The 25,467-nt window shown below is 31.9% G+C and overlaps 1 protein-coding gene and 1 long non-coding RNA gene across 3 annotated transcripts in view; one reads left to right on the top strand and one right to left on the bottom strand.

Annotated features, from left to right (window-relative positions):
- Positions 1 to 25,467, top strand: part of LOC149033292 (uncharacterized) — a 35,836-nt gene that overhangs the window by 373 nt on the left and 9,996 nt on the right. The window lies entirely within an intron of this gene.
- On the bottom strand, positions 552 to 25,465 carry LOC107066776 (uncharacterized). Of its 2 annotated transcripts, XM_089169872.1 has the most exons (8): positions 25,004 to 25,465; positions 23,357 to 24,925; positions 21,735 to 23,120; positions 21,220 to 21,643; positions 20,908 to 21,008; positions 7,189 to 19,041; positions 6,390 to 6,931; positions 552 to 6,285 (listed from the first exon to the last, which is right to left on the bottom strand). In XM_089169872.1, exons 1-8 carry the CDS (start codon positions 25,331 to 25,333, stop codon positions 3,171 to 3,173), a joined length of 19,320 nt encoding a protein of 6,439 aa, XP_089025998.1. In that variant the 5' UTR covers positions 25,334 to 25,465; the 3' UTR covers positions 552 to 3,170. The 2 variants fall into 2 exon arrangements, with proteins under 2 accessions (XP_089025998.1, XP_089025997.1); XM_089169871.1 differs by having other exon boundaries at positions 23,357 to 25,465.

Below are 25,467 nucleotides of genomic sequence, written 5' to 3'. Positions count from 1 at the left end.
TATTTCAACAATATACCATATTTGATTGAAGTATATACGTTACTGTGGATTAGATAGTACGCATGCGTGAAAAAAATCCCATGTCCTGGTATCACTGACCAAATGTTGAGTAATAAAATCATTTCAAACTAATTCTTATTGGTTGTTGTTGATGTCGCTAGTGTTGCATTTCTACAAATTCGAATCAATTGCAATAGCTGTTTAAATTGGAAAAAAAAGGTAATTATTAAAATTTATATTATTTATGTCAAAATATTTGCATGAAGAACGTTTTTTTAATATTTGCAAAATCTATATATATATATACATATATAATATTATATAATATATACATATATATTATATAATATTAATACATTATTTTATTTTCATACTAATTGCATATTTATATATTGTTATTATATACTACATTGAATATTTACCTTTGAAATTTGATTTAATTATTTGTTTTTATATATAATAATTAATAAATAAAATTGTGCATTACAATATATATATATAGTATTAATATTTATGGATGCATATATATAAACATATTTAAATAACACAAATGATTCTTTAGTAATTTTATTTTCCTTTGCAATCCTTATATTACAAAACATACTTTTCCGGACACATTGAAAATATGCTCTATTTACACTGGATCATTATCTAGTTTTTTTTTTGTGCTAACATTTCTCTTTCATTCATTCTTTCTTTCTTTCTTTTTATTTTTTTTTCATGTTTTTTTGCCTCCTCCCTCTCTACCATACTACACACTTTTCTCTTCTCACTTTACAGGAATAATAGTATTAATAAACTACATTTGCATAGGCTTTCGTATAATAATGATTATGGCAGTACATTTACATTTAAAGTCTATTATCCATTTTTTATGTCGTACATATATAACTTTTTTGTTTTGTTTTGTTTTTTTTTTTTGTTTGTTTTTATTTTCTTTTATATCAATACGAAATCTGCATTTTAACTTACTTACGTTTATTAATAATATGCAATTTTTTGTTGTTGTTTATATACTAAAGCATACGGTAGGAAAAATCATAGCTTTGCGTTGATAAGTATTATTATATATATATAATTTTTCCCCTTTTATTTTGTTTGCTTTCTCTCCCATTTCCCTCTTTTTTTTTTCAATTAAATACACGACACTTTGATATTTGTTTCACCATGACGTACGTGGAGATCTATCGTTCAAAAATTTTGATAAAATATCAAACAGAAAATGGGCTTTAAAAAAAAAAAAAAAAAGCAAAGAGAGACCACAAAAAGAAGAAAAACAAAATTTACATGTTTTATTTTTTTTTTCATAGATATATTATTTAAAGCAGCCTTTTTCAATGCCATAATTAATTTGTTATTGTTGTTGTTGTTTTTTTGTTTTAAATTATTTAATGTATGTTTTTTTGTTTAATTCTTTCTACACATGTGTATGTTGTATGTGTGTGTGTGTGTGTGTCCTGTGTATGTGTGTTACATCTAAACAACTCTTGTGTTAAATTTCAATGTTTATTTTTTATTTCATTTATTTATTTATTTATTTATTTTAGTTTTTTTTTTTTTTTTTTTTTATTGAAAAACCACTTCCTCGACCTGCTCTCAGCGATATGTACGAATCACAAAAAGCTGGCAAAAGCGCTACTTTGATTGGACCCCAGTTTACATTGTCCGTCAGAAGTAAACAGCTGTTTTTGGTTTCTTTTTTTTTTCTCTTGTCCACTCTTTCTCTCTCTCCCTCTCTCATTCTCTATTTTTCTTTCTTCCTTCCTTCCTTTTTGTTTTTTATTTTTTTATTTTGCACTTTTCTTTACTCTACAAAAAATCTATGCAACTAACTGTAAATGTTTTCTAGTATTGTCTCTAAAGGTGTGTGTCCCTTCTTTCTTCTTTCTTTTTTCTTTCTTCTTTCTTCTTTACTGTGCCTTTTTTTCCTTCTCTACATTTTTTCCTTTTTTCTTCTTTTTTTTTTCTTTTATAATAATATTTAAAGATTTCTATGTATATATCTATATATAATTCAGTCACATATACATATATGCAGGAGATACATACAACATTTCTCATTTTACATGCACACACACACACACACACATGATGCACTTTCAATAATATTTCTCTTTGATGCAGCAGCACACTCATACTCGTCATATTATTTATAAGATTCTTATAATTGTGTTTTTCTTGATTTTTTTTTCTTTTTCTTTTTTATTATTATTATTATTATTATTATTATTTTTCTTACAACGAACAATTAAAAGAACATAAGCAACGGAAGAAAAAATTAAAAACAAAAAACAAGGGAAGAAGAAGAAGAATATTTATTTATTACTATTATTATTATTATTATTATTATTATTATTATTATTATTATTATTCGCTAATAATTCTCGTTCGTAATAATAATTATACCACAAGCAACGGCCTTTATGTACATTTTGCTGGTGTGTGTGTATATATTTTACTTTATTTGTTTTTTTTTCTTCTTTTTTTTTTTAATTTTTTTTTTTTTACCTTTTTTATATTTTTTAAATTTTTTCTTTTATTCTTCTTCCATAATACATTTTTCTTTTACGCAGTTTCTTCATATGTCGCAGCACATTACTACTATAATTACTATAATATTATTACTATTCTCTGGCTCATATAATTTCATCATTGAAAAATCTAAAACTAAAGAAATTAATTCGCTAAGATAAAATATTTTCTCAATCGTATTTTTATATAAACAACTTATTAATTATTAAATTCGGTTAAAACTAAAAATAGAAAGTAAAACAAAAATAAATGTTTCCTGGCAGTACATCACATTTATTTATCCATTGTAAATATATATATATATATATATATATATATTTGTATATATATATATTTATATGTATATATATATTTATATATTATATATATATATATATATATATATATATATATATCGTCCACGTTATAAGAAGTATCTTCTAAATACAATAAATTCGTTTTAAAAATAAACGAAACCACAGTGAATGAATAAATCATTATATCTTTTCCTTTAAAAATCCTTTTAGAAAAATCTAATAATGAAATATACTAAAAGGAGAGAAAATAAATGTAATGATACGTATATATATATATATTTAATTATATTTGTGTTCTATTCGAATATCTCTATATGATTAAATCTAATCGTGAAACACGTATCAAGAAGTACTATTTCTGTGCTTCTTACTCTTAGATCTAACCGAATCAAATTCATCTTCACTCCTACGTCGTTTTTCTTTTAATTGTTTTTCCATCGCCAGCATAGTAATCATACGTTTGTGCGAATCACCAACAATCCAACCATGCTGTTCCTGACGATCATCTTCCTCTTCCTCGACCACTGGCGTTGGTTCAATTATTTCTTCCTCATCACTTGAACTTGACCAATAATAGAGTTGATTAACTGCAGCACGTTTTCTTCGACCAATTGCAACACCAACTCCTTCGTCAACTTTGTTCCACGATTTAGTTGTTTTTAATTCTTCATCATCGTCAACATCTTTTTTACCACTAGACGATTTTCTATCCTTTAAATCTTTTCCATTTGTAGTCCCGACACGACCACCCCCCTTCGATCGATCAGAATTCGTTAACTTAGTCCTTTTATTACCATTGTTCAATGTTTTATTCTCATTACCTTTTACTGATTTCTTTAATTTCGATGGCGACTTTGTTGTACCCTTCTTCGATTTCAAATTGGATTCCAATAAATGATTCACGTTTTCATTAGCTATTACATTATTGTTACCTTTCTTCAGATCTGTCTTTTCACGATTGTGTTCAGAATCAATAGAAGGACAATCAATTATTCTGTCGTTTCCTATAGATTCTTCTATCTTCTTCGGTTTATCTTTAATCGTTTGATGCTTCCTTTTATCAAGACTTTCATCCGACAAAACAATTTTATTTTTAGTTAAATTGTTCGATTGTACTACTGTTTGTTCGATAACAGACGATTCTACGTTTAATTCGAAATTATTAGTTGTCGTCGTTGTTGTTGTTATTGTTGTTGTTGTTGTTGTCTTTTGTGCACTTTCCTTTCTCTTCTCGAGTTCCCTTAAGATCTCTTCCTCGATTGCTTTTTGTTCCTTTGCTATTATCTGTTCGTGTTTCTTTTCTAAATACCTTTCTTTTCTTTTTTCTTTAGATTCTCTTTTCTGTTTTTTCGTTCTCTCGTGATCCGATTTATCGGTATATTTTCTACTTTGAGTTTCCCTAATATTAGTTTCTTCATCGGAGCTACTTATTTCTGCCAACAAACCTTGTTTACCAATCGCACACTTTCTTTGTCTTCTGGTTGGTTGAAATTCCATGAGAATCCTTTCTTGTTCCTCCTGTAATTTCTTTAATTGTTGTTGCTTCCTTTTCTTAGATTCTTGAACTTTTCTACTTAAGAACACATGCAAAGGTAAATTGTCCGATTCCTTTTTTGGTTTTTCATTAGTTGATAATTTTTCTGGTAATTCGAGAACATCACAGTCAATCTCTTCGTCCTGTTCTTCATTCGTACTTTGATATCCTTCTGGTTCAGTTTCTTTTATTGGTTCAACGATAAGTTCTGTATTTGGTATAACATTTGTCTGTTCAATTTGATTCACATTTACATCAGTATTATTCAATATTTCCGTTCTATCCAATAAATCTAAAGCTTCCTCTAATGGTATAAGTTCATCTTCAGGAGTATAATCCGTTTTTGTATTTTGCGAAGTCTTTTCTATTTGAGAAGGAGTTGAACACTTAACAGTAGTCGTCTCATCTTGTATCCCTCTTAAATCGGCTATTATTTCCGTTTCAATGTCCGAATCAGCAAACGAACTATCTTCTCGATACAAATCGTCTAATTCCAAGATACGTTCGGATTGATTATCGGCATCGTCATCGCTGTTTCTTTGCTCGTTAATCTCCTTTCTTTCATCGATCACCAATGGATGATCCGACATCTCGGATTCTGATTTTTTATGATCGATATCATTATTCTTAGTAGTATCAATAATATCGGTGGTAACATGATTTGTAGTAGTTGCCCATTCTTCTTCCTCCTCCTCTTCTTCTTCTTCAATGTCTTGATCTCGATCACCGAAACAATTATTTTCTTCGGTTCTCTCGATCTTATCAACCACCTCTTCTATCTCGATATCTTTTTTAACAGTTTTCTTAACTCGCCGACGTCTCTTGGAATCATAGCCAACACCACCATCTTCAAATTCACTCTCGGATGATGTCGATAATTCAGCGAATAGATTTTGTTTACCTTTAGAACACGTACGTTGACTCTTTGTAATACCTACCCCAACGTCTTCAGTTTTAGCAGCTGTTCTATACTCATCCGAACTATCGTTTTCATACCACGCATTTCTTGCTTTCTTTTTAGGATTTTTATTCTTTTTCTTGAATTTGGTATGCTTTTGTTGATCAACCGATCGTTGCTGCTTAGGACGTTGTTTTCTTTCTACAAATTCATCCATAGGTCCTGTAATTCGTTGACTTTGTTGTTGTTGTTGTTGTTGTTGTTGATGATGATGTTGGTGATGATGATGACTGTGATGATGATGATGATGATGATGATCCTCACTTTGGAATGCTTTCAATGCACCTTTTGTTTTAGGTGCAAACTTTTCCATCTCTTTGAACTTACGATCAATCATAGATTCCAATCTTGTTCCAAGAACGTCTCCAGCTGTTCCGTTTTCTAAACTATCACCGATAGCTTTTGACAACAGATCAGCTACATCAACTTCTTTCGTTCTAATACAACTTACTTCATAATTTTTCTCAACTTTATTTCTATAAGACATGACACGACCGAAAGTAGGTTCCATTTGACTCTCATCTTCATCGAAATCGTAAACGTCTTTAATCTTTTCCGATCTCAACTCGTTGTTATCCTTTCGTTCAAAATTATCCCGACGTTTTTTCTTTTCTGCCATTCCACCCTGATTGTTTTTTCGTATTAACGGAAAGTCCGGACGTTTTTTCGTTTTCTTAGATTTACGTTGTTGTTTTTGCATTGCGTTTAAATCATGTAACGCAGTTTCAGCTTGCGATCTTTCTTGTTGTCTTCGTTCATTCATCTCCTTTTTTCTCTCGAATAATTCCTGTATAGGATTTCTCGCTTTCTTAGGTTGTAAATCCTTTCCTACCGTCACCGATATTGTCTCCTGAATCGTATCCTTAACCGGTACGGTGATATTTGTCTGTCGATCTTCAGGTGAAGTTGATCTTGGTGCACGTGCACAAGCTAATTCAGCGAGAACCTTCATCGGAGTTGAACCACTGTGAAATAAGAAACGAAAATTCGTATCATGGTAGTAATTGGGAAAAATTCAAAAGAAAAGAATATGAAATAAAAAAAAAAAAAGAAGCTTTTTTTTACTCACTTATGATCGTGTTTGCCATTATTATGCAACAAGTTTGATAATGCCTTATCTAAAAGGCCTCCCAAGGCTGAATTCATTTTGCTTTTAAATTCAGATGTATCTAAATTTGTCTTAGTTATTTGATTATCTTGAACATGATCAATATTAATAGTGTCATTACGGTTCACGTTCGAGTTGGACAAGTGTCCGTGATTATCGATCCTTAAATAAGGAGTATCGTTGTTGTCATCCTCGTTTATTTTACTATGATCAGTTTGACACTGACGTTCGTATCCATCGTCGATGGTGTTGCTTCCTGATCGTTGTCCAAAGGTACTTGCTATAAGATTCTCGCTCTCTCTCATTCGTTGTTGAATCTTGTCGCGTAACTTGTTGTTATGTTCGAAAGCAACATCAAGACTATCCTCGTAACCAGGATTATCAGCACGAGATATATCAGGACTGTCCGATCTGCTAGATTGTTCACTCTGTACATTACGAGTTCTACTACCACGTTTATTATATTCTCTTTCTCGTGTACCATGCATCTCTTCACCAAGTAACTGAAAAATAATGAATGATTCGTTAAAAAAAATAAATAATTCATTGAATTCAATGGATTCTCCTCCTCTCTATTATCTTACAGATAAAATATTAATCTTTCATTATTAACATAATCCGTATTGTATAATAATATCTTGATTGCATTTAATTTTATAAATAAGATCTAAGTAAGGAAATAATATTGTTGTTTTTATTCATTCATCATATCAATAATCTTTTCTAGAAAGAAAAAAAAAATCAAATCAAATTGACTAACCTGATTAACCGATTCCAAGAGACTTCCAAGACTATTTTGACTTTCAACATCTCTCCATCGATCCTTATTGGTTCTATAAAGTTGTACTTGATCGTCCTTCTTATGATAACCATCCGAATGATCGAGCTTGATCTTTTTAGCTCCGCGTAACTCGTTTTCCGTTGTTGCTTTTAATCTCGAACAACACTCGACGAATAATTCCTCGTCAAAGTTTAACACCTTACCTTGTCGTGGCTTGGCTGATTCTATTTCATGTGGTACATCTAAAGCATTATCTTCAATTGCATCCGTTGGTGCTATTGTGATAACTTCTGTTCGATCTCTGTGATTGGAGGACGGTGATCTAATCAAGACTTTACCGTTAGAAAATACACTAGGACTTCTTTTCCTGTTCATATCTAAAATATGTTTCCTGTTTTCTTCTTCATCGTCATCTTCTTCATCTTCATCTTCTTCTTCTTCCACCACTGCTGCTGCTGCTGCTGCTGTTGCTGTTGCTGTTGTTGTTGTTGTTGTTGCAGCTGTTGTTGCTTCTTCTTCTTCCTCATCTTCATCGTCAATTTCATTTTCACTGTTCGAACTACTACCTAACGAAATGTCAGGTGTATCACGAGCAAACAATGGTGACAACCTTCTCTCTTCACAAGTTAATTCATCGCAACGTACTTCCTCCTCGTCATCCAATTCACTTTCATCTTCACAACTTATTTGTGAATCTCTATCGATACTCGTTAATTTGACTTTTGTATCCTGATTATTTATCTGTCCGGTCGATGATACAATTTGATTTTCGTGCAGATCATTATCGACACCTTTACCTTCATCTTCATCTTCTTCCTCAATATTGTTCTTTTCTTCTTCTTCCTCCTCTTCTTCTTCCTCTTCTTCCTCTTCCTCTACTTCCTCTTCTTCTTCTTCTTCTTCTTCTTCTTCCTGTCGAATATTTATCGTATTGTAATGTTTGTTCTTTGCCAAATCAATCGTATCAATTTTGGATTCGTTTATTTCGTCATTCGTCGTCGTCATCATTCTCTTCCCATATTTTCGATGAGATTTATTTTCTTCAATATCAACAATTTGTTGTTTAACCGAACGATTATTCTTTTTTCTGGAATTTTTCGATAATTCTTCATTATTAAAGTTTACAAATGTTCTATCGTAATCAATAGAACCATATCCATTATTTTGAACAGTGGAATCATTAGATTTAGATGATTTTCTTAATTCGTAAGATTTTTCTTTATTCCTTTGCTTATGATGATTCTTACGAGGTAAAACTTCGTCAAGACCATTTGACAATTCAAATGACCATGATATTTTTTCTTGTGCACGTTTTTTACTCAATCTACATCTAGAAGAATTCAATGTCGAAATTTCAGGTTCTAACGTTGACGTAACAACTGTCGTTGAATTATCATACGTGTTAGTAATAGTTTGTTCTTTCGTAATTTCACGATGTTTCAAATTATTTCGAGATTTGGAATGTTTATTATTACCACCACGTTGACGATGATGTTCTTGACGATTGGACGATGACATTTTCTCTTGTTGTTTCTTATGAGAAGAAAATGTATTTTTTCTTTTAACATCTCGTTTATTCGTCGCTCGTTTATTACTATTTGAATTGTTCGAACGATGTTTTTTAGTATTTTCATAATTGATATTTTTCATTTCCACAAATTCTTCTTCTTCTTCTTCTTCTTTGTTCAATGGTACATTATTTCCATTAAGTTCTTTCGAATCAAAACCATTACGCGATGTATCAGAATCATTTTCAGATTTCGATACCCAATCGTTCAATACTTCCTTAACTTTATCCATTTTTTCACAACCAAATACACGACCAAACACACTTTTCACGATTTTGTTTTTATTTTGTGACTCGTTCAGACCCTCATATTCGCTACAATCGCTGTCACTCGAATGTGTGATCTGCAATCTTTCCAATGCTGCTTTTCTTCTCCTTGTCATTCGTGATTTTTTATGAGTCACTTTTTTAGACGATTTATTATTACCCTTTCCTAATTTTTTCGACGTATCACGAGATTCCAAATTCGAAGTACGTGTTAATTCTAATTTGTCTTCTTCTTCTTCTTCTTCTTCTTCTTCTTCTTCTATTTTTTTATTATTAATCATCAATGAACTTGTTGTTCGTGATTTTTTATTCTCGATATAACAATCGTCAATGATGGGTGTAATTTCGTTGGTAATTATTTTACGTTCGGCAATGCAATATTTGTCATTGTTTATCTGTATTTGATCAATTTGTTTGTAATTTTTATTTGTTAATTTTAAATCAACGTTTTGTTCAATTTCCGTAATATTATTTTCTTCAACTTCATTGACATTATTGTCATTATTGTCATCACTTTCAAATTCACCAGATATCCATAATTTTGTATCCTTCTTCTTTTCTGTAGTATTTTTTAATTGTGATTCTTTGATTATTACTTTATCCATTGAAGAATGATCATTTTTATTATTTTTCATTATCTCTTTTTTCTTTTTATTGTTCATTTCAATTAAAAATTCGGAAAGTGGTTTATCGGTTAAACTAGGCGATGATGGTGACGATGAAGTTGACGATGAAGATGACGATGAAGATGACGATGAGGAAGACGATGAAGATGAAGAGGATGATGATGATGATGACGATGATGAAGACGACGACGACGACGACGACGACGACGACGACGATGACGATGATAATGCATCTTCATTCGTTTGAATAAATTTGATATAATTGTTCGTACAATTTTCATTAGTTTCCATGGATAAATTATTATCTACAATTTTTTCATTTTCATTATTTATCGTTAAAGGTGAATTAACTTCGTTAACGATTACATTGTGGGATGGTGGTGGTGAATTATTATTATCATTGCACGGTGATGATGACAACGATAAATCGTTTGGAAATAATTTAGCATCGTTCGTAATTGCAATAGGTTCGATTATTTTTGTTTCAATCGTCGAATGTTCATCATCATCATCATCTATGCGTTCGATATTATCTTCAAGTACGCATAAATCATTCCGTTCTAATAATTTTGAAGCAGTTGTCGTTGTCGTCGTCGTCATCGTCATCGTCTCGTTGTTAACATTCGATATCGATTTATCTTCGATTTCTTCATACGTTTCAGCGACACGTTGATGCTTTTTAGAAGATTTCGATGACGATGATTTCTTAACGTTTCTCGATATTACATTTGTTTCTATTTCCAAAGAATCCGTGATATTATTTTTACATTGAATTGTATCAATGGTAGAAATCAACGATATATCATCTTTCTTTTGCGTAATATCAATTTTAATTAATTCATCCGCATTATCTTTTAAAATTATTGATTCATTCTCTTGAAAATGTTGCAAATTTTTCTCCAACGTTTTATTATCATTTGTCATTGAATATCCATGATAATCATTATTCGAATTGTCTTCCTTATTTTTCGTCAAAATATTATTATCTATCGATTTTATATTAGATAATTCATACGTTTTACGATCAATAATATCAACAACAACATTGATATTATTCTTTTGTAATTTATTATTATCTATGTTAATCTTCTTCGTATTATTATCATCATCATCATCATCATCTTCTTCTTCTTTTTCTTCGATCTTTTTATCATAATCAATGTCATCATTTATATTCAATGACACGGAGGAATATCGATTATTCTCATCAACGTTGTTGTAATCTTCTTCAACAGTATTGTTCATTATTTCTATTACATTATTAATCATTGATTTATTATTAATTTTTACATTGTTCGCAACTATATTAGAATCTTTTAAATGATTTAATGATTCTTCGATAATTTTAGTCTCATCTTGATTAATAACATTAATCTCTTGTAAATGTTTCATTGAATCATTTTTATGAATTGTATTAATACTTTTGTTATTTGTACTCGAGGATATGGAAATTTCATCGACAATCTTGTCGTTAACCTTATTCTCATTATTATCTTTTATAGAATTAAGCTTTGATTGTAATTCTTTTTCTATATTAGTCCAATTAAATTCAACCTTATTATCAGATATTTCTTCTTTGTAATTACTATCGATATTTTCTTCTTCCTTTTCTTCTTCTAACGTTGAATTTTTTCTAATATCAATAATAGATTGAGACAAATCATTTTCTTTGAAATCATCTTGCATTATCTTTGATTCTGTATCATTTGATTTAGTACAATTGTCATTTTTTACGAGAGTTTTGGTTATTTCTAAATTCCAAGATGATGAAGCAACAACAGCATTATCATCATCATCATCATCATCATCATCATTTTTATCATTTGTAGTTTTATTTAAATCAGAATCTTTATTAACAGATTTGTTGTTTTGTTCTGTGATCACTTTTTTCAATTCAGGTGTATTCAAATCCAAATGTTCATCAGCCAAATTTCTTTTCTTCGTTTTTTCACGCTTCTTATCATTCTTTTTCTTCTTAATATTATCATCGTCAATTTTTGTATTAACATTTTTCAATGGTGTTGAGGTTGATGATGTTTCTTGTTGAATTGGACTAACGTGATCGGTCAAAACATATTCATCGTGGCTCATGTTTTCAGTTATTTTACAAATTTCTTCATCTAAAAGTTCATCTTCCAATGTTTCTTGATGATGATGATGATGATGATGATGATTATTATTATTAACCGAATTTTCGAAAGAAGTTGTTGACGATTCCATATTGTTTAAATAATCAGACGAGGTGGTTGTATCATTTTTATCAGAATTGGACAAATCATCATTGATCATTTGTAAATGATCATCAATCGATTCGTTCGTTGTTTCTTTATAATCAATTTCATCATTAACATGATGATCATCATTATAATTGATCATCCAATCACCATTTTCATCACATTTATGATCTATATCTTTATTATCGCAATTATTAACTTTATTATCCTTGTCTGATTTGGTTAATTGTATCAAATGTGATTGCGATTGATGATGTTTTTTAAGTGAACTCTTTCGCGTAAAACTCGTCGCACAAACGTCGCAGAAAAATTTGGCAGCTTCTTTGGTGAGTTTTTTGCGTTTTTCTACGATCAAAATTTCACCACTTTTCGTATGAACAACCACAAAATTACCAGCAGTACGTTTTTTCGGCGTTTGATGATCATCCAAAATTTGACTGTGATCATCCAATCCAAATTCGGAATCATTTGCAATGATCGATGATTGTTCGGAAATGATAGAATCATCTTTGTCAGTTTCAATGCTATTATTTTGATTATTTTTATCATCGATTGAAATCACATCATCGATTGATTTAACATCTTCCAATGGTGTTGTTGTTGTTATTGTTGTTGTTGATTTTTCTTCGAGATTTTTATTTTCTTTAATGAAATTTTCAACAACATTTTCCTCACCTTTTTTTTCTTCTTTTTCTTCTTCTTCTTCTTCTTCGTCTTTTCGATCGACAACGTAGGTTGTTGTTGTTGTTGTTGTTGGTACTTCGTAAAAGGTTTCCTCAGAACTTTCGCTGTTAGAAAAATCTTCGAGAAATGAAATATTATCTTTGGCTCGTCTCTTTGGAATTTGTCTTCTTTCGATACCATTTGAATTCAATTTTCCATTTAACAATTTATTATTGTTAAATGAACAATCATCGGTTTCCGGATCGTCGTTAATTTCATGATGATTTTTCTTCCTTCTCGTAAAACGTTTTCTTCTTTGACACGAATTATTATTATTATGATTATTATTATTATTATTATTGTTATTATTATTATTATTATTATTATTATTACTAGTTTCACTGGTACACGAAGAAGATTCGGACAAATTGTCTGTTGTTGTTGTAGTTGTTTCCAAATGATCAGAACACGTTGATTCTTCTTCCGTACGTTTGGTACGCCTTGATGATGATGATGATGATGATGATGATGATGATGATGACGACGATGATACTTTTATTTTACATGAATGATTATTTAATGTATCATTTTCCATGGAATTCATGGAAATCGATTTGTCGATATTATCAATCGATAAATCACGATCGATTAATTTAATTTTGTTATCATCGGATACAATTTTGCATGATCGATGATCTTCCATCAAAGATTCATCGTTACGAATAGTTGATAATAATTTTGTCGATTCTTTCGTATTATCATCTATCGTTTTATTATCATCTTGAACATATTCACCACCAGTTTTTAATTCATAATGTTGTTCTTCGTGAATGATTTTACGTTTTGACGTACGCTTCTTTGTATGCTGCAACACGTCGCTTACTTCGGGAACTTTGAAGGGTTCCGGAAGGGCGTTGCTGGCATTTGCCGCCGGAAGATCAACGTTCGACGATTCCTCGCTCGAACAAACACTACCAACATTAGTATTAGTATTTGTAATAGTAGTAGTAGTAGTAGTAGTAGAAGGAATAGATGATATCGTCAATTCCGTCGAAGATGTACAAGTTTTTTCAATGCGATTATTACTATCATCCATTGTACATTTGACGATGAATTTAGATTTCTCTAAAGATTTATCAATCGTCGATTCTTTAACAGGTAATGATTTTAAATGTTCCTCCTCAATGATCAATGATTTCTTTTTTCTTCCACGTTTTTTAACAATTTTTTGCGGTTGACTGTTGTAAGACGTTGTTGTTGATGAAATTTTGCCATCGTCTTCGTCATTGGTGTTAGCAACAATTACAGAATCAGTGATTTTTATTGACGATGAATCTTTCTTCATTTTTTCTTGACAAATATTGTTGTCATATAACTTTGATATCTCAGGTATTCGCAATATTGTTGGATGCTGTTGCTGTTGCTGTTGCTGCTGTATTGTAGAACTTACTTTATCTTTTTCCTCATCTTTATTTAATAATTCACATATATTCGTTTCAACAGTTGTAATAGTAGTAGTAATCATATCTTCAACGTTTCTTCCAGGAATCGAAGAATCTAAATAAGATAAACTATTTTTAACGTCATCGAATGTTTCTTCCTCCTGTTCAACGTTATCTGCTGAAACAACAACAGCATCGATAACAGTTGACGATGATTTTAGTCTAGAGGATTTTCTTCTTCGAGACGTTGTAACTATAGTAGTAGTAGTAGTAGTATTAGTAGTTGTAGTTGTTGTTTCTTCTTTTTGAATTTTCGTTTCACTCGAGGGCGTATCCACCGATCGATATTCCACTACGTTATCGTCGATTAAATCGGAGGAGTCCTCGTTGTTTAATTTTCTTTTAGAAAATCGTCGTCGTCTACCCAGCAAATTTGATTTCAATTCTGATGATTTACGTTTGTTTTGTTTTCGACAATTCAACAAATTAGTATTAGTATTAGTAATTGTAGTAGTTGTTGTAATTGTTTCGTTAGAAATCGATGATGATGATGCTTCTAATTTATTTTCATGATTTTCTTTATTCATCGTCATCGTTGTTGTTGCTGCATTTGAATCGGATAATAATTTAGAAGAATCCATATTTGATATTGTTACATCAATTTCTTTCGAATTACAATCATCAATTTTAGTTTCCTCAATGTTTGTTTTTAATTTGATTGTATTTTCAACAACCATTTGCAATTGTATCTCGTTTGAATGATTATTAGAATTATCGTATTGATTTTTCAAATCTTTTTCAATAACATTTTGAACATTTTTCAATTCGTTATTGCATTCTATCGTAGATGAGACATTTACAATATTTTCTATCAAATTATGATGTTTTTGTTGATCATTATTCTCTTCCAATTGTGTTTTATCTTCCATTGAAACTTTCTCAATCACATTTTTCAACGAACTATTACTACTACTACTACTACTACTATTACTATTATCATCTGATTTTCTTTTAGATTTTCGTTTTGATTTAGAAATAACTTCATTGATAATATTGTCATCATTTTTATTAAATTTCATTTGATTATTTTCCATAGGTAAACATTTTTCAACAATATTATCAATTTCTTTTTGATCATTTATTATAACGTTATTTAAAATATTACTCTGAACTACTTCTTCCTCTTTTTCTTTATTTTCTTCTTCTATTCGTTTAATAATTGTTTCATCGGATAGAATTAGATTGAATTTATCAGACTCGTTAGATTTATATTCTGATATTACAGGATTTATAATAATAATATCGTCAGATAGTTTCTCATTCAGATTAGGATTAACAGACTCGTTAAAAACTTCGTTAGTTTTCAATGTATCGTTGATCCTTTTATTAATCGTATCATCATCTAATTCAGAATTTTCATCAATATTATTTTTCATACTAATCGATTTATCATCACAACGTTCGATAACATTATCATTTTTATTTAATTTAGGTTCTATCAATTTTTCACTAGATTCCTTACCAACGTTAATAACTTTATTTTCATGTAACGTATCAATATTGGTATCTAAATTAGGTCCAACTTCATCTAATATGCTAGTTAATTCATCTGCAGCTATATCCAATAACGTACCAACTTCACCTTCCAAAAGTGCATCCTTTTGTTTGGCAATTTTCGAGACAATTTTTTCTAAAAATGAACCCTTCTTTTTAGGTTTCCTTTTGGAAAGATCTAAAATGATATCGTTAGTTGGTGAAATGATTTTACGTGATTTATCAATGACGACTTTAGGTGTATCATCTTCAGGTGTTATCATCACCGATGGTGTTGGTGGTAATGGTGTTTCTTGTTTATCCTCATTCTCACGTTCTTTTTCTTCTGTAGAAGATGATACAGCATTATCAGTTTCAACAATTTTGTCAGTATTATTAACGATATTACCAGCAGATGGTTGAGATGCATCACTTTGTGCAACACCAACAGGATTATTAACGTTTTCTACGTTAGTTTGAACCGTAAGAACGACACTTTGTTGAACTTCAACAGGTATATTCATACCTTCCGTTAATATACCAATGACATTACTCAATGATCTTTTTGATGTTCTTTCACGTCTCGAACCCCAACATTTTTTTGGTCTTCCTACTTTTGGTTTGTTAGAATTTGTCGTTGATGATTCGATCATTGAATTTTCTTTACCACTATCTATCGAATTATTTGTTCTTTCTGATTGCAATTGACTCAGATTTAAATTAATCGGATTATTGTTTGTATTGTCTACTGATTTTTTTGTATCTTTTGATGTCACAATTGTGTTATCATCATTGGTATTGTTTTGTTGAATTATTTTCGTATCTTTGTCAAATGATGATTCTACTTCATTCATTGTAATATTATTAGTAACGATTGGTATTGACGATGAATTCATTTTCATATCATTATTATGTTCATCTGTTATTTGATCAACGTTTGATTTGATTCTACCACGTCGTTTGCCCAACGATGTGTTCTTCTTTAAAATAACATCGTTACTTTCATCCGCAATACTTTCTTTCTTATTACATTGGAATACTTTAGAATCATCTTTAAGATTTTTTCCATGATTTTCTGATCTTTCTTGATCGTCAGTATTTACAGGATCTTTTTTATGATTTTCTATTTCAGAATTACAACACGAGGATGTAGTTTGTGAACAAGTAATAGTATTACTATCTTTGGTTTGTTCAATTTCTTTCGAATTAGAATCATTGTTTTTCATTATTTTTGTATTTTCATCATTGTTCATTTGAGATGATTTATCATCATCATCATCCGTTATTTTGTGTTTATCGATGTTACCTTTTTTTTCATTATTTCTCGGTGATTTTCTTAAACAATTATTCTTCTCTTTTTTGGATGTTTTCGACCAAGTCTTTGCTGGTACATCCAACGTTGATGATTTTCGTGAGATTTCGGTTGTTGTATTACCACCACCAGTTACACGTGTATTCGTATCTTGATCTTTAGAAATTTTCGCAACATTTTTAGCATTTACTTGAGAATAATCCAATCTTGCAGTTGATTGCCTTAAACTACGTTTAGATGAAATATCTAACAGGGATGTTACATCAAACCTAAAAAAATTATAAATATCTTCCCTTGCATTAGCGTGTAATCCTATCAAAAGTTTTTTCACTTCGAATGGCATGTCCTTTGTATTGAGAGATTCCATGTCCTGCGAATAGATGGCACGATCCTGTGTTCGTGTTCTTGAATAACTTCTCGTTTCTAAGGTTTTCGACAAATTTGAGTCTTCATAGTCCTTTCTCGTTGAAGAAGAAGAAGAAGAATCATCCCTTTTCGTACCGTCAGCCGAAGTAGCACGACACTTTGAACCCCTTGGGTTGTTGACTCTTCTTCCATCTTCCTTTCTAACATTTTCTTCCGACGCGTTGTTGTTTACACTTTTTGCCGGTGCACTTTTTCTCGTTCTTATTCTACTTTCTCGTATGATCACTTTGTTCGAATTATTTTGATTCTCTCGCGTAGTCGACAACGAATTACCAACCACCATCATCGGTTGTTGTGAAGGTGGTGGTGGTGGTGGTGGTGGTGGTGCTAATACTCCGGTTTCCTGTTGTTGTTCAACTTTACGATCGATTATTTTACTGTTATCAACATTAGTTTTTCTCTTTTTACATTGTCTCTGATCTTCCATTTTATTGTTGGATGATTCGTTAGTCAAATTTCCAATAATTTTTGATGACATCGTCGTAGAATTATCTCCTATACCATTGTCAACATTTCTATTGCTACCACGAAGTATCTTTTGATCGGAATTACTGACAGGTGAAAGTATAGGTAAATCGTTGGTTGATTTGTCAACGTATTCTTCCTCGTTAGACGATATCTGTATTACCGGTTCCAATGTTGGCATTTTGTCACTGTCCGAAGACAATCTCGTTGTTCTTCTAGGTACTTGTTGTTGTAATTGTACATCATCGTTGTTCTTAGTTTTCGTAACAACGTGATTTAATTTAGATTTAGTTGATTCCGACAACAAATCTTTACTCATGTTACGTACCAACGGTGTTTTCATTTCACGAATTTTCGTTTGTTGTTGCTGCTGTTGTTGCTGTTGTTGTTGTTGAACGTTCGAAACTTTGTTAGGATTTCTAGCAAATTTTCCATCCTGCGTACGTAATTGAGATTTAGCTTTAATCGATGCATTCAACGATGTTACCGGATCAACCGAACGTTTTCTTTTAGGGGTTGTTTGACCAGAAGTTGATTTATTTTTACCAACAGACGGTGGTGTTTTAATATTACCAACATTAGATTTATTATCCGAATAATAATCATTATTATCAATGTTCGATGATATTTTATTCGAAGTTTTGATATTTTTCGTATATTTGGTCGAATCGTTCGTAGTATCTTGTATCCTAATCTGATAGTTGGTTGACTTCAAGGTCGTCTTGTTTCTCGCTCTAACTCGTTCGCGTCTCATCGTACCACCACCACTACCACGTGCATCGACGTTCTCAACGACTGCATTTTTCACCTTTATGTTCTTTTTCTTTCCAAGCACCCTGGGCCGTCCGACCTTCGGCTTATTATTCTCTCTACCACTACCACTACCACCAACACTACCACTACCACCACTACCACTACCACTACCACTACCACTACCACCTCTCCTTTCCGTTTCTTCCTTTCTATCCTTCGAGGTAGTTTCAATCTTCTCTTTGGTTGTAGTCTCACTATTCCCACTACTACTACTACTACTACTACTACTATCCATGGTTCTTTCCCTTTCCTTTTTATTATCCCCCCCATCGTGTTTTCTATCGTTATTATCATTGTCATTAATTTCGTTATAATCATTAATGACACTTTCGATCACTGCCGATATGTTGTCACTTCTACAACGATTGCGTTGAATTGATTTAGCATTTTTCAATAATTTATTCCTTAATACTGCCTTATTCCTTGACATCCTTGATGCTGTTGTACTATCGTTGCTCATACGTGGTCGTGATCTCGTCTGGACCTGTGCAAACATTTGGGGTTCAACACTATAAACGCGCCTATCTTCAATGATCATCGTTTGGATTATTAGATAAAGGGTGTCTTGTAAAAACACTCGATCGAATTATTTATTTCAAGATTGTTCTTTTTATTTTGTTAACAATAAAATAGTATAGAAAAAAATGATTAACACGTTGGTCGCCATGTCACCGTTTAGAGGAAACGGGCAGGCATGCTTCTCCGCAGGGGCCCCGTCACCGTATACGGTGACGCTCGCTCTTCTTGTCAAAGTTATTATATTAATATTAACAAACACGTATGTATATGTGTTGACTAGCATTGTAAAGGGTTAATACTTATTTTTATTTCCATTGAAATTACTAATACTATCGATCGAATATTTTTCAATACACCCACTGATAATATTAATTCTACTCGATATAAGTTATTATAAAAAAAAAACAAATAATATTTTATTATTATTGTTCTAATTACATGACCAACGGACAGATTACAAACAAACACATACAATCAAATTATTACCTAATTATCGTTGATCGTATTATTAATGAAAATATCTGCTTTTTCAATGTGAACGCAATCACTGAGAAAAAAAAACAAACAAATAAAAAAATCTCTATTATTCCTATATCAATAAAAAAATTATACAAAAAAAAAAAAAGAAAATATAACTGTGATACAATATAGTTTATGCAAAAAAAAAAAAAATGTAAAGTAATACAAATTGGATAATAAAAAAAAAAATATAATAATAAACCAAAAAAAAAAAATCAAATCTATCTGAAAATGTTTATCGCCATTGGTTGTTTAGACTAGGATATAAAAATTGAAAAAAAAAAAATAAATAAAAGATTAAAAAAAATGTCCTATTATATTTTCTCTTTCATATGAATTCGCATACATACGCGCGTATGTATATGTGAATAATTTTAACAATGTGTAGTGCTACAACACACCACGCGTACAAACGATGAAGGTGGGGGTGTAAGGGGGAGTAGAAAGATAGCACGCGTGCAATTTTCGCATAGATGGATGAATGTGTGTGTATGTATGTGTATGTGTGTGCCGAGCTAATCAATACTCCATTTATATCCGTGTCATCCACTTCAACCAGCCGCGTTATGCGTTTCATCGTTTTCTTATCATTATCAACTTATTTAACTTTTTTTTTTTTGTATCGAACCACAAAGCTTTTAGGGTCACACAAAACGTTCATAATCTTACATTAACGCATGACTTTAATTTTTTTTTTTTTTTTTTTTTTTTAAATCGGTCAATGTGAAAATAAATCATTCGAGATATACTAAAGAATATTACTTGCCTCATTAGTTAACTTATAATACTTGTTAGATAATTATATTGACATTAAAAATATTTTTTTTTCTTAAAATGATGTATAAGCAAATATTTAAAATTATTTCTAGGTCTTTTTTGTGTTTTTTTTTTTTTTTTTTTTTTTTTTAATTAAAAATAATATAAAAATTATTTCTTTTAATAATCGCACTGTTTATGAATATTTGCGATGACTGTTATTTAATTAAAAAGAGGTTTGATCGGGATTAGGATTAAAACAAAAAAAATTTATCTACTTTTTAAAAAAAGATATAAATTAAAATTTTGTATAAAAAAAAACTACTTTTTAAAATATTTCTCAAGTATGCCTCAGATAATATCAAAAGATAGATATAAATGATTATATTTGAAATTCTTAAGTTTAATAAATATACTCAGCTATTTAATAATAATAATAATAATAATAATAATAATAATAATAATAATAATAATAATAATAAGAATTTCATAAAATAATTTCTCAACTATTTTTAACGCGAGTTAAACTAATTTTCCATTGGAGAATAAAACTTACGTTACGCAGTCTGCCTTGGGTTCTCAAAGTACTGTCCTGTAAAACTTTTCTCGTAGCCCTTTTTGGGGGTAGATTGGCCAACATTTTTTGAATACTCTCACCTGGGGACAATGTAATCATTAATGTTCTCAAAAGATCTCCAAATAGTTCCTTTTGTAAAAATCTTTTTTATTGATTTTTGAAGAAATTTCATTTGATCGAACAAGAAGTGTAAAAGTGTGGACACATATTTTTCAAATAGTTTCAAATCATTAATTTATTATTGTTAAATGTATAAAAGGTTTGTTAAACAAATTGGTGATTATTTCTTACGGTCACTTGGTCGAACCCTAGGCCCTGTTGGTTGTTTCTCCTTTGGCACGTTCGAACGTGGTGATTGTGAATTTTGAATATTTCTTTTCATGCCACGTTGACGACGTCTTCTGCTACGACTACCAAACGGACGCCACTTGCACTTCTTTTTACCGTTACCAAAAAGTCCCAACAACCATGTCTGATCACCGCCACATTCCAACATGTGTCTATGTAATTCGGAAAATGTACTACAATTTTTCGAACACTTGGTACAAATTTTTTCCGGCAATTCGGCATTCTTAGCTTTTATCGTGGGTGTACTGCGACCAGGTAGAAACAGATGTTTGTATAATTCACGTTGATCACCGGAAAATTCGTAATGGGAGCACCAAACGTTTGGATGCATTGATGATTTGTGATCTTCCATTTCCCTTAATGTTACCTACACGAAAAGAAACAAAAAAAAAAACAACAACAATAATATTAATGTATTATTTTTGCAATGTTTTCAAATATGATCAAAACAAACTTACGTGTTTTGTATTACAAGCACCACAAATATAAATCCTAGGTCTTGACCATTCACCAGTTAATTCGGCATAAACGACTTCTTGGATTTTTGGGTCAGCATGTCCACCACTAGCACCACTACCATTACCACTACCACTAGCAATAGTAGCAGTAGCAGTAGCAGCAGCAGCAGCAGCAGCAGAATCGTCCCACTTTTGAAGTCTCATGAAATTACCGAACTCTAAACTAAATTCTGTAGACTTTAGAGATTGATCTACAGGTTGATCCATGCGCATAATTTCCTTCTCACGTCGCTCGATCAAACCGATAGCTCTTAAACAGGATGACTGATCAAGGCCACTATTATCTCCAAGAGATGTGCAAGGATAATCGATTATCGATTCTTCTTCGGTGTCTTTACTTTTATCTTTGTTAACAGTTTGTTCATTCCCGAGACTAGTTTGTACGACGACATCGTTGTTATTTGCGTTAGGTTGTGGTGATAATACCTGTGGTAACCTGTTCAGTGTTACACGTTCCTTCAACAATTGTTGTTTCTTTCTTAATTGTAATTGCGTCGATATATCGAATTTACTTAGATCCTTGATAGAACAGGTCCACTGTTCTTTACCGTCGTATTTTCTTGGAAAATTGTATTTCTCGAATGAGACCCTTCGCGGATAAGACCTACTACTTTTTCCAGGCTTTTGTGCGTATTCGCTAGAATTTTCGTATTCCTCTACGACGTTATAATCTTTGTTATAAACCGGTGTGGCAGCTGTTAACGATATATCGATCGGAAATTGAATTTGATTAGGATTGTTGTGTTGTTCGTAAAAGGATTGTTGTTGTGGTTTTGATTCTGTCATCGTTGATGATGACGACGACGACGAAGACGACGTTGACGCTGACGAAGATGAAGAGGATGATGACGCAGCTGACAACACAGTCGTCGTAGTCATAGTTGTCATTGTCGTAGTTATCGTCATTGTCGTAACCATCATCGTTGTATTAGTTGTTGTCGTCATACTCGTCATAGTCGTAGTCGTAGTAGTAGTCGTCATAGACGAATTACCATTCGTCCCGGACGACGTGGGGTTGTTAGTTTGCAATTTTCCATCCAAATGATGAAGTAAATTCTCACGAATATTGCAACTCACGCTGCTGTAGAAGGAACTATCGAATTCTGGGCTACCGGGATTGCTGAAAACGTCCTTCGTAGTAGTTGGTACTATGTACTTCAACAAACTACTAGTCGTCTCCGATCGATATTCCGCTTCCGCGTCACACGCTTTTCTATCTTTCGAGGGCGGAACGTCCGATTTTATGTTGGAACTTTGGCAAACGACCTCCTTACACGTAGTAGTAATAGTAGTAGTAGTAGTAATCGGTGGTTCCTTCATTTTTTCCTAAACATTCATTTTATATATTCACAAATATATCTTAATAATAACATACATAATTGCAAACAAGATTGATTATACTATAAAAAGCTAATTTAGTTTAATAATTGTTTTCTTATTACAAATTTTGTGAAATTAAAATCGTATAATGTATGTGTGTGTTTTGTTTTCTAAAGTTTAAACATTAAAAATTTGTTTTCCTCCCTCTCAGAAATATATAAACAAACGTAAATGATTGTTACCTGAATTTGTGGGGTGGTCCTTTCTCTAACGGTGGGAGTAGTAGTTGTAGTAGTAGTAGTAGTAGTAGCATGAGTTTCGTTTATATGAGCGAGTAATGCTTCTCTCGTTAAATATCTCGTGGAGCATTGAATGCATGCGTGATATTTGTCAGGATGATTATCGGCCATGTGAAGAAACAAACATTCCAAACTGTTTGAACATTTGTCAGAACAGTATTGACAATTTTGTGTAGATCTTTTTAAATTTCTTTCGGAACGACGACCACCACCTAATTGATGTACCCTTTCGGTATGTCTCTGTCTTAAAGATATTGACAAAAATTTTCTGTCACAATAAAGACAGAGATGTCTCACCGTTGGTGATGGTGATTTTGACGAGGTTGTTGTTGTTGTTGTTGTTGCTGCTGTTACTGCTGCTGCTGCTGCTACTGTTGGTGACTTTGCAACGGTGGTTTGGATTTGATGCGAGTTTAACGATGACGTTGTTGAAGAAGTAGAGGATAAGGGTGCGGGTGTGGATAATGAAATTGAGGATGAAGATAGTGACTGTTGTTGTTGAACCGTAAAAGTTTCAACTACGGATGGGGCAGCAGAAGCAACAGTAGTGGTAGTTGTTGTAACGTTAGAAGGTTGACAATTTTGTAAAACTGATGCGATCCTTTCGAGTGGTAAACTACAATGAAGACTCGTAGTAGTAGGTGATGATGAAATTTCTTCGTGTACCTGAGAATTTTTCGTTTCATCCATGGTACCATCACTATCACCACCAACACCACTACCATCACAACCACCATCACTAAATGTTCTTGTAACGTTCATTATTTCCGTAGAATTAGTTTTCTTATCGATACACTGATCTATACAGTTTAATAAATCGTTCAATAAATCACGACAAGTATCACGTAACTCAAGATTTTCCATAATTTCGTCAACACTATTGGTATTCCTTCCTCCTTCGACGATCGGATGATCAAACCTCTCCATAATGATCATACCTAAAGATCGATTCTCTCTTTTATCAAACTCCGATTGTTCGGTTTCTTTAATTAACGTATAATAATTATTTTCCTTACTCAGTTCATTTTTATCATGATCAAAGTTGGACAACTGATGACGATTAGGAAGAGACGAAACTTGTCCTAATTCCTCTAAATTAATCGTCGTCGTCGTCGTCGTTGTTTTCGTTGTATCCTCGCTCCAATCCATATTGCAATGAACTGTAGTAGTATCACTCTCCAGATGATCATTCTTCATTTTGTCGGCATGTTCGGAAGGTAAAAAGACCGCAGTTTCGGTTCTACTCTCGTTCGGTTTGGAAGGTTCGAATTTCGGTCCCTTCGAATCCTCATCTTCTTCTTCTTCCTCCTCCTCCTCTTCGTCCTCCTCTTCATCCTCATCTACGTCCTTGGGTCCTTTTCCACTTCCTCCACCAATAGCAGATGGTTTCTTTTCAGTTTCTTTTTTCTCAACGATCTTACCTTCGTCTTCCTTTGCCGTCCCACCTTCCACTCGTACCACCACTTCTTCCCTTAGCTCTCCCACTTCGACATTCTCCACCTCCTCTTCGTCCTTTATCACAACATTCAACACGGTCATCACGTATTTCTCTAAAGTTTCGAGATTTCTCTCAACGCTATTTCTACCAACCTCTTCCTCTTCTTCCTCTTCCTCTTCTTCTTCTTCTTCTTCTTCCTCTTCTTCCTCTTTCTTTTCCTTTTCCTTTTCTATTCGATTATGCGAATCTCCACTATTATTAATATTACTACTATTCCTACAATCCGGCACCTTTTTTCTCAAATTGTTAATCAAATTGCTAAGCCTACTCCTCTTGTCCTGAGCAGTTTGTGCCGATCTGTATACGTGTGCTGTCGTATGTTTCTCTTGAATAACTTGTTGTTGTTGTTGTCTCTCGTTTCCGCTAGCACTTGCTGGTTGGCTTACGCCAAGATCTTCGAGATTGTGCATCGAGGCAACCATTTTGTTGTTGTTTTTTTTTTTTCAATAAAGTCGTTATTAGTTGTCGCTTTTGTGTCAAAGATTATTAAACTTAAATAGAAAAAAATCACATCTTCTTCTTCTAAAAATTCATTCGCCAATCCTCTTTCTCTCTC

The sequence above is a fragment of the Polistes dominula genome, unplaced genomic scaffold (genome assembly GCF_049000335.1).
Source record: "Polistes dominula isolate Pdom_NZ unplaced genomic scaffold, Pdom_raw_medaka contig_49, whole genome shotgun sequence".
Lineage (NCBI taxonomy): Eukaryota > Metazoa > Arthropoda > Insecta > Hymenoptera > Vespidae > Polistes > Polistes dominula.
Note: the sequence above shows the minus strand (reverse complement) of the source record. Positions and strands in the feature narration are given on the sequence as shown.

Bases quoted from the DNA above. Each gene is read 5' to 3' on its own strand.
- LOC107066776 (XM_089169871.1), bottom strand. From the start codon at position 25,333: ATGGTTGCCTCGATGCACAATCTCGAAGATCTTGGCGTAAGCCAACCA. The intron at 21,644-21,734 runs GTAAGTTTGTTT...CTTTTCGTGTAG, and splicing joins GTGCTTGTAATACAAAACAC to GTAACATTAAGGGAAATGGA. The intron at 21,009-21,219 runs GTAAGAAATAAT...CATTGTCCCCAG, and splicing joins TAGGGTTCGACCAAGTGACC to GTGAGAGTATTCAAAAAATG.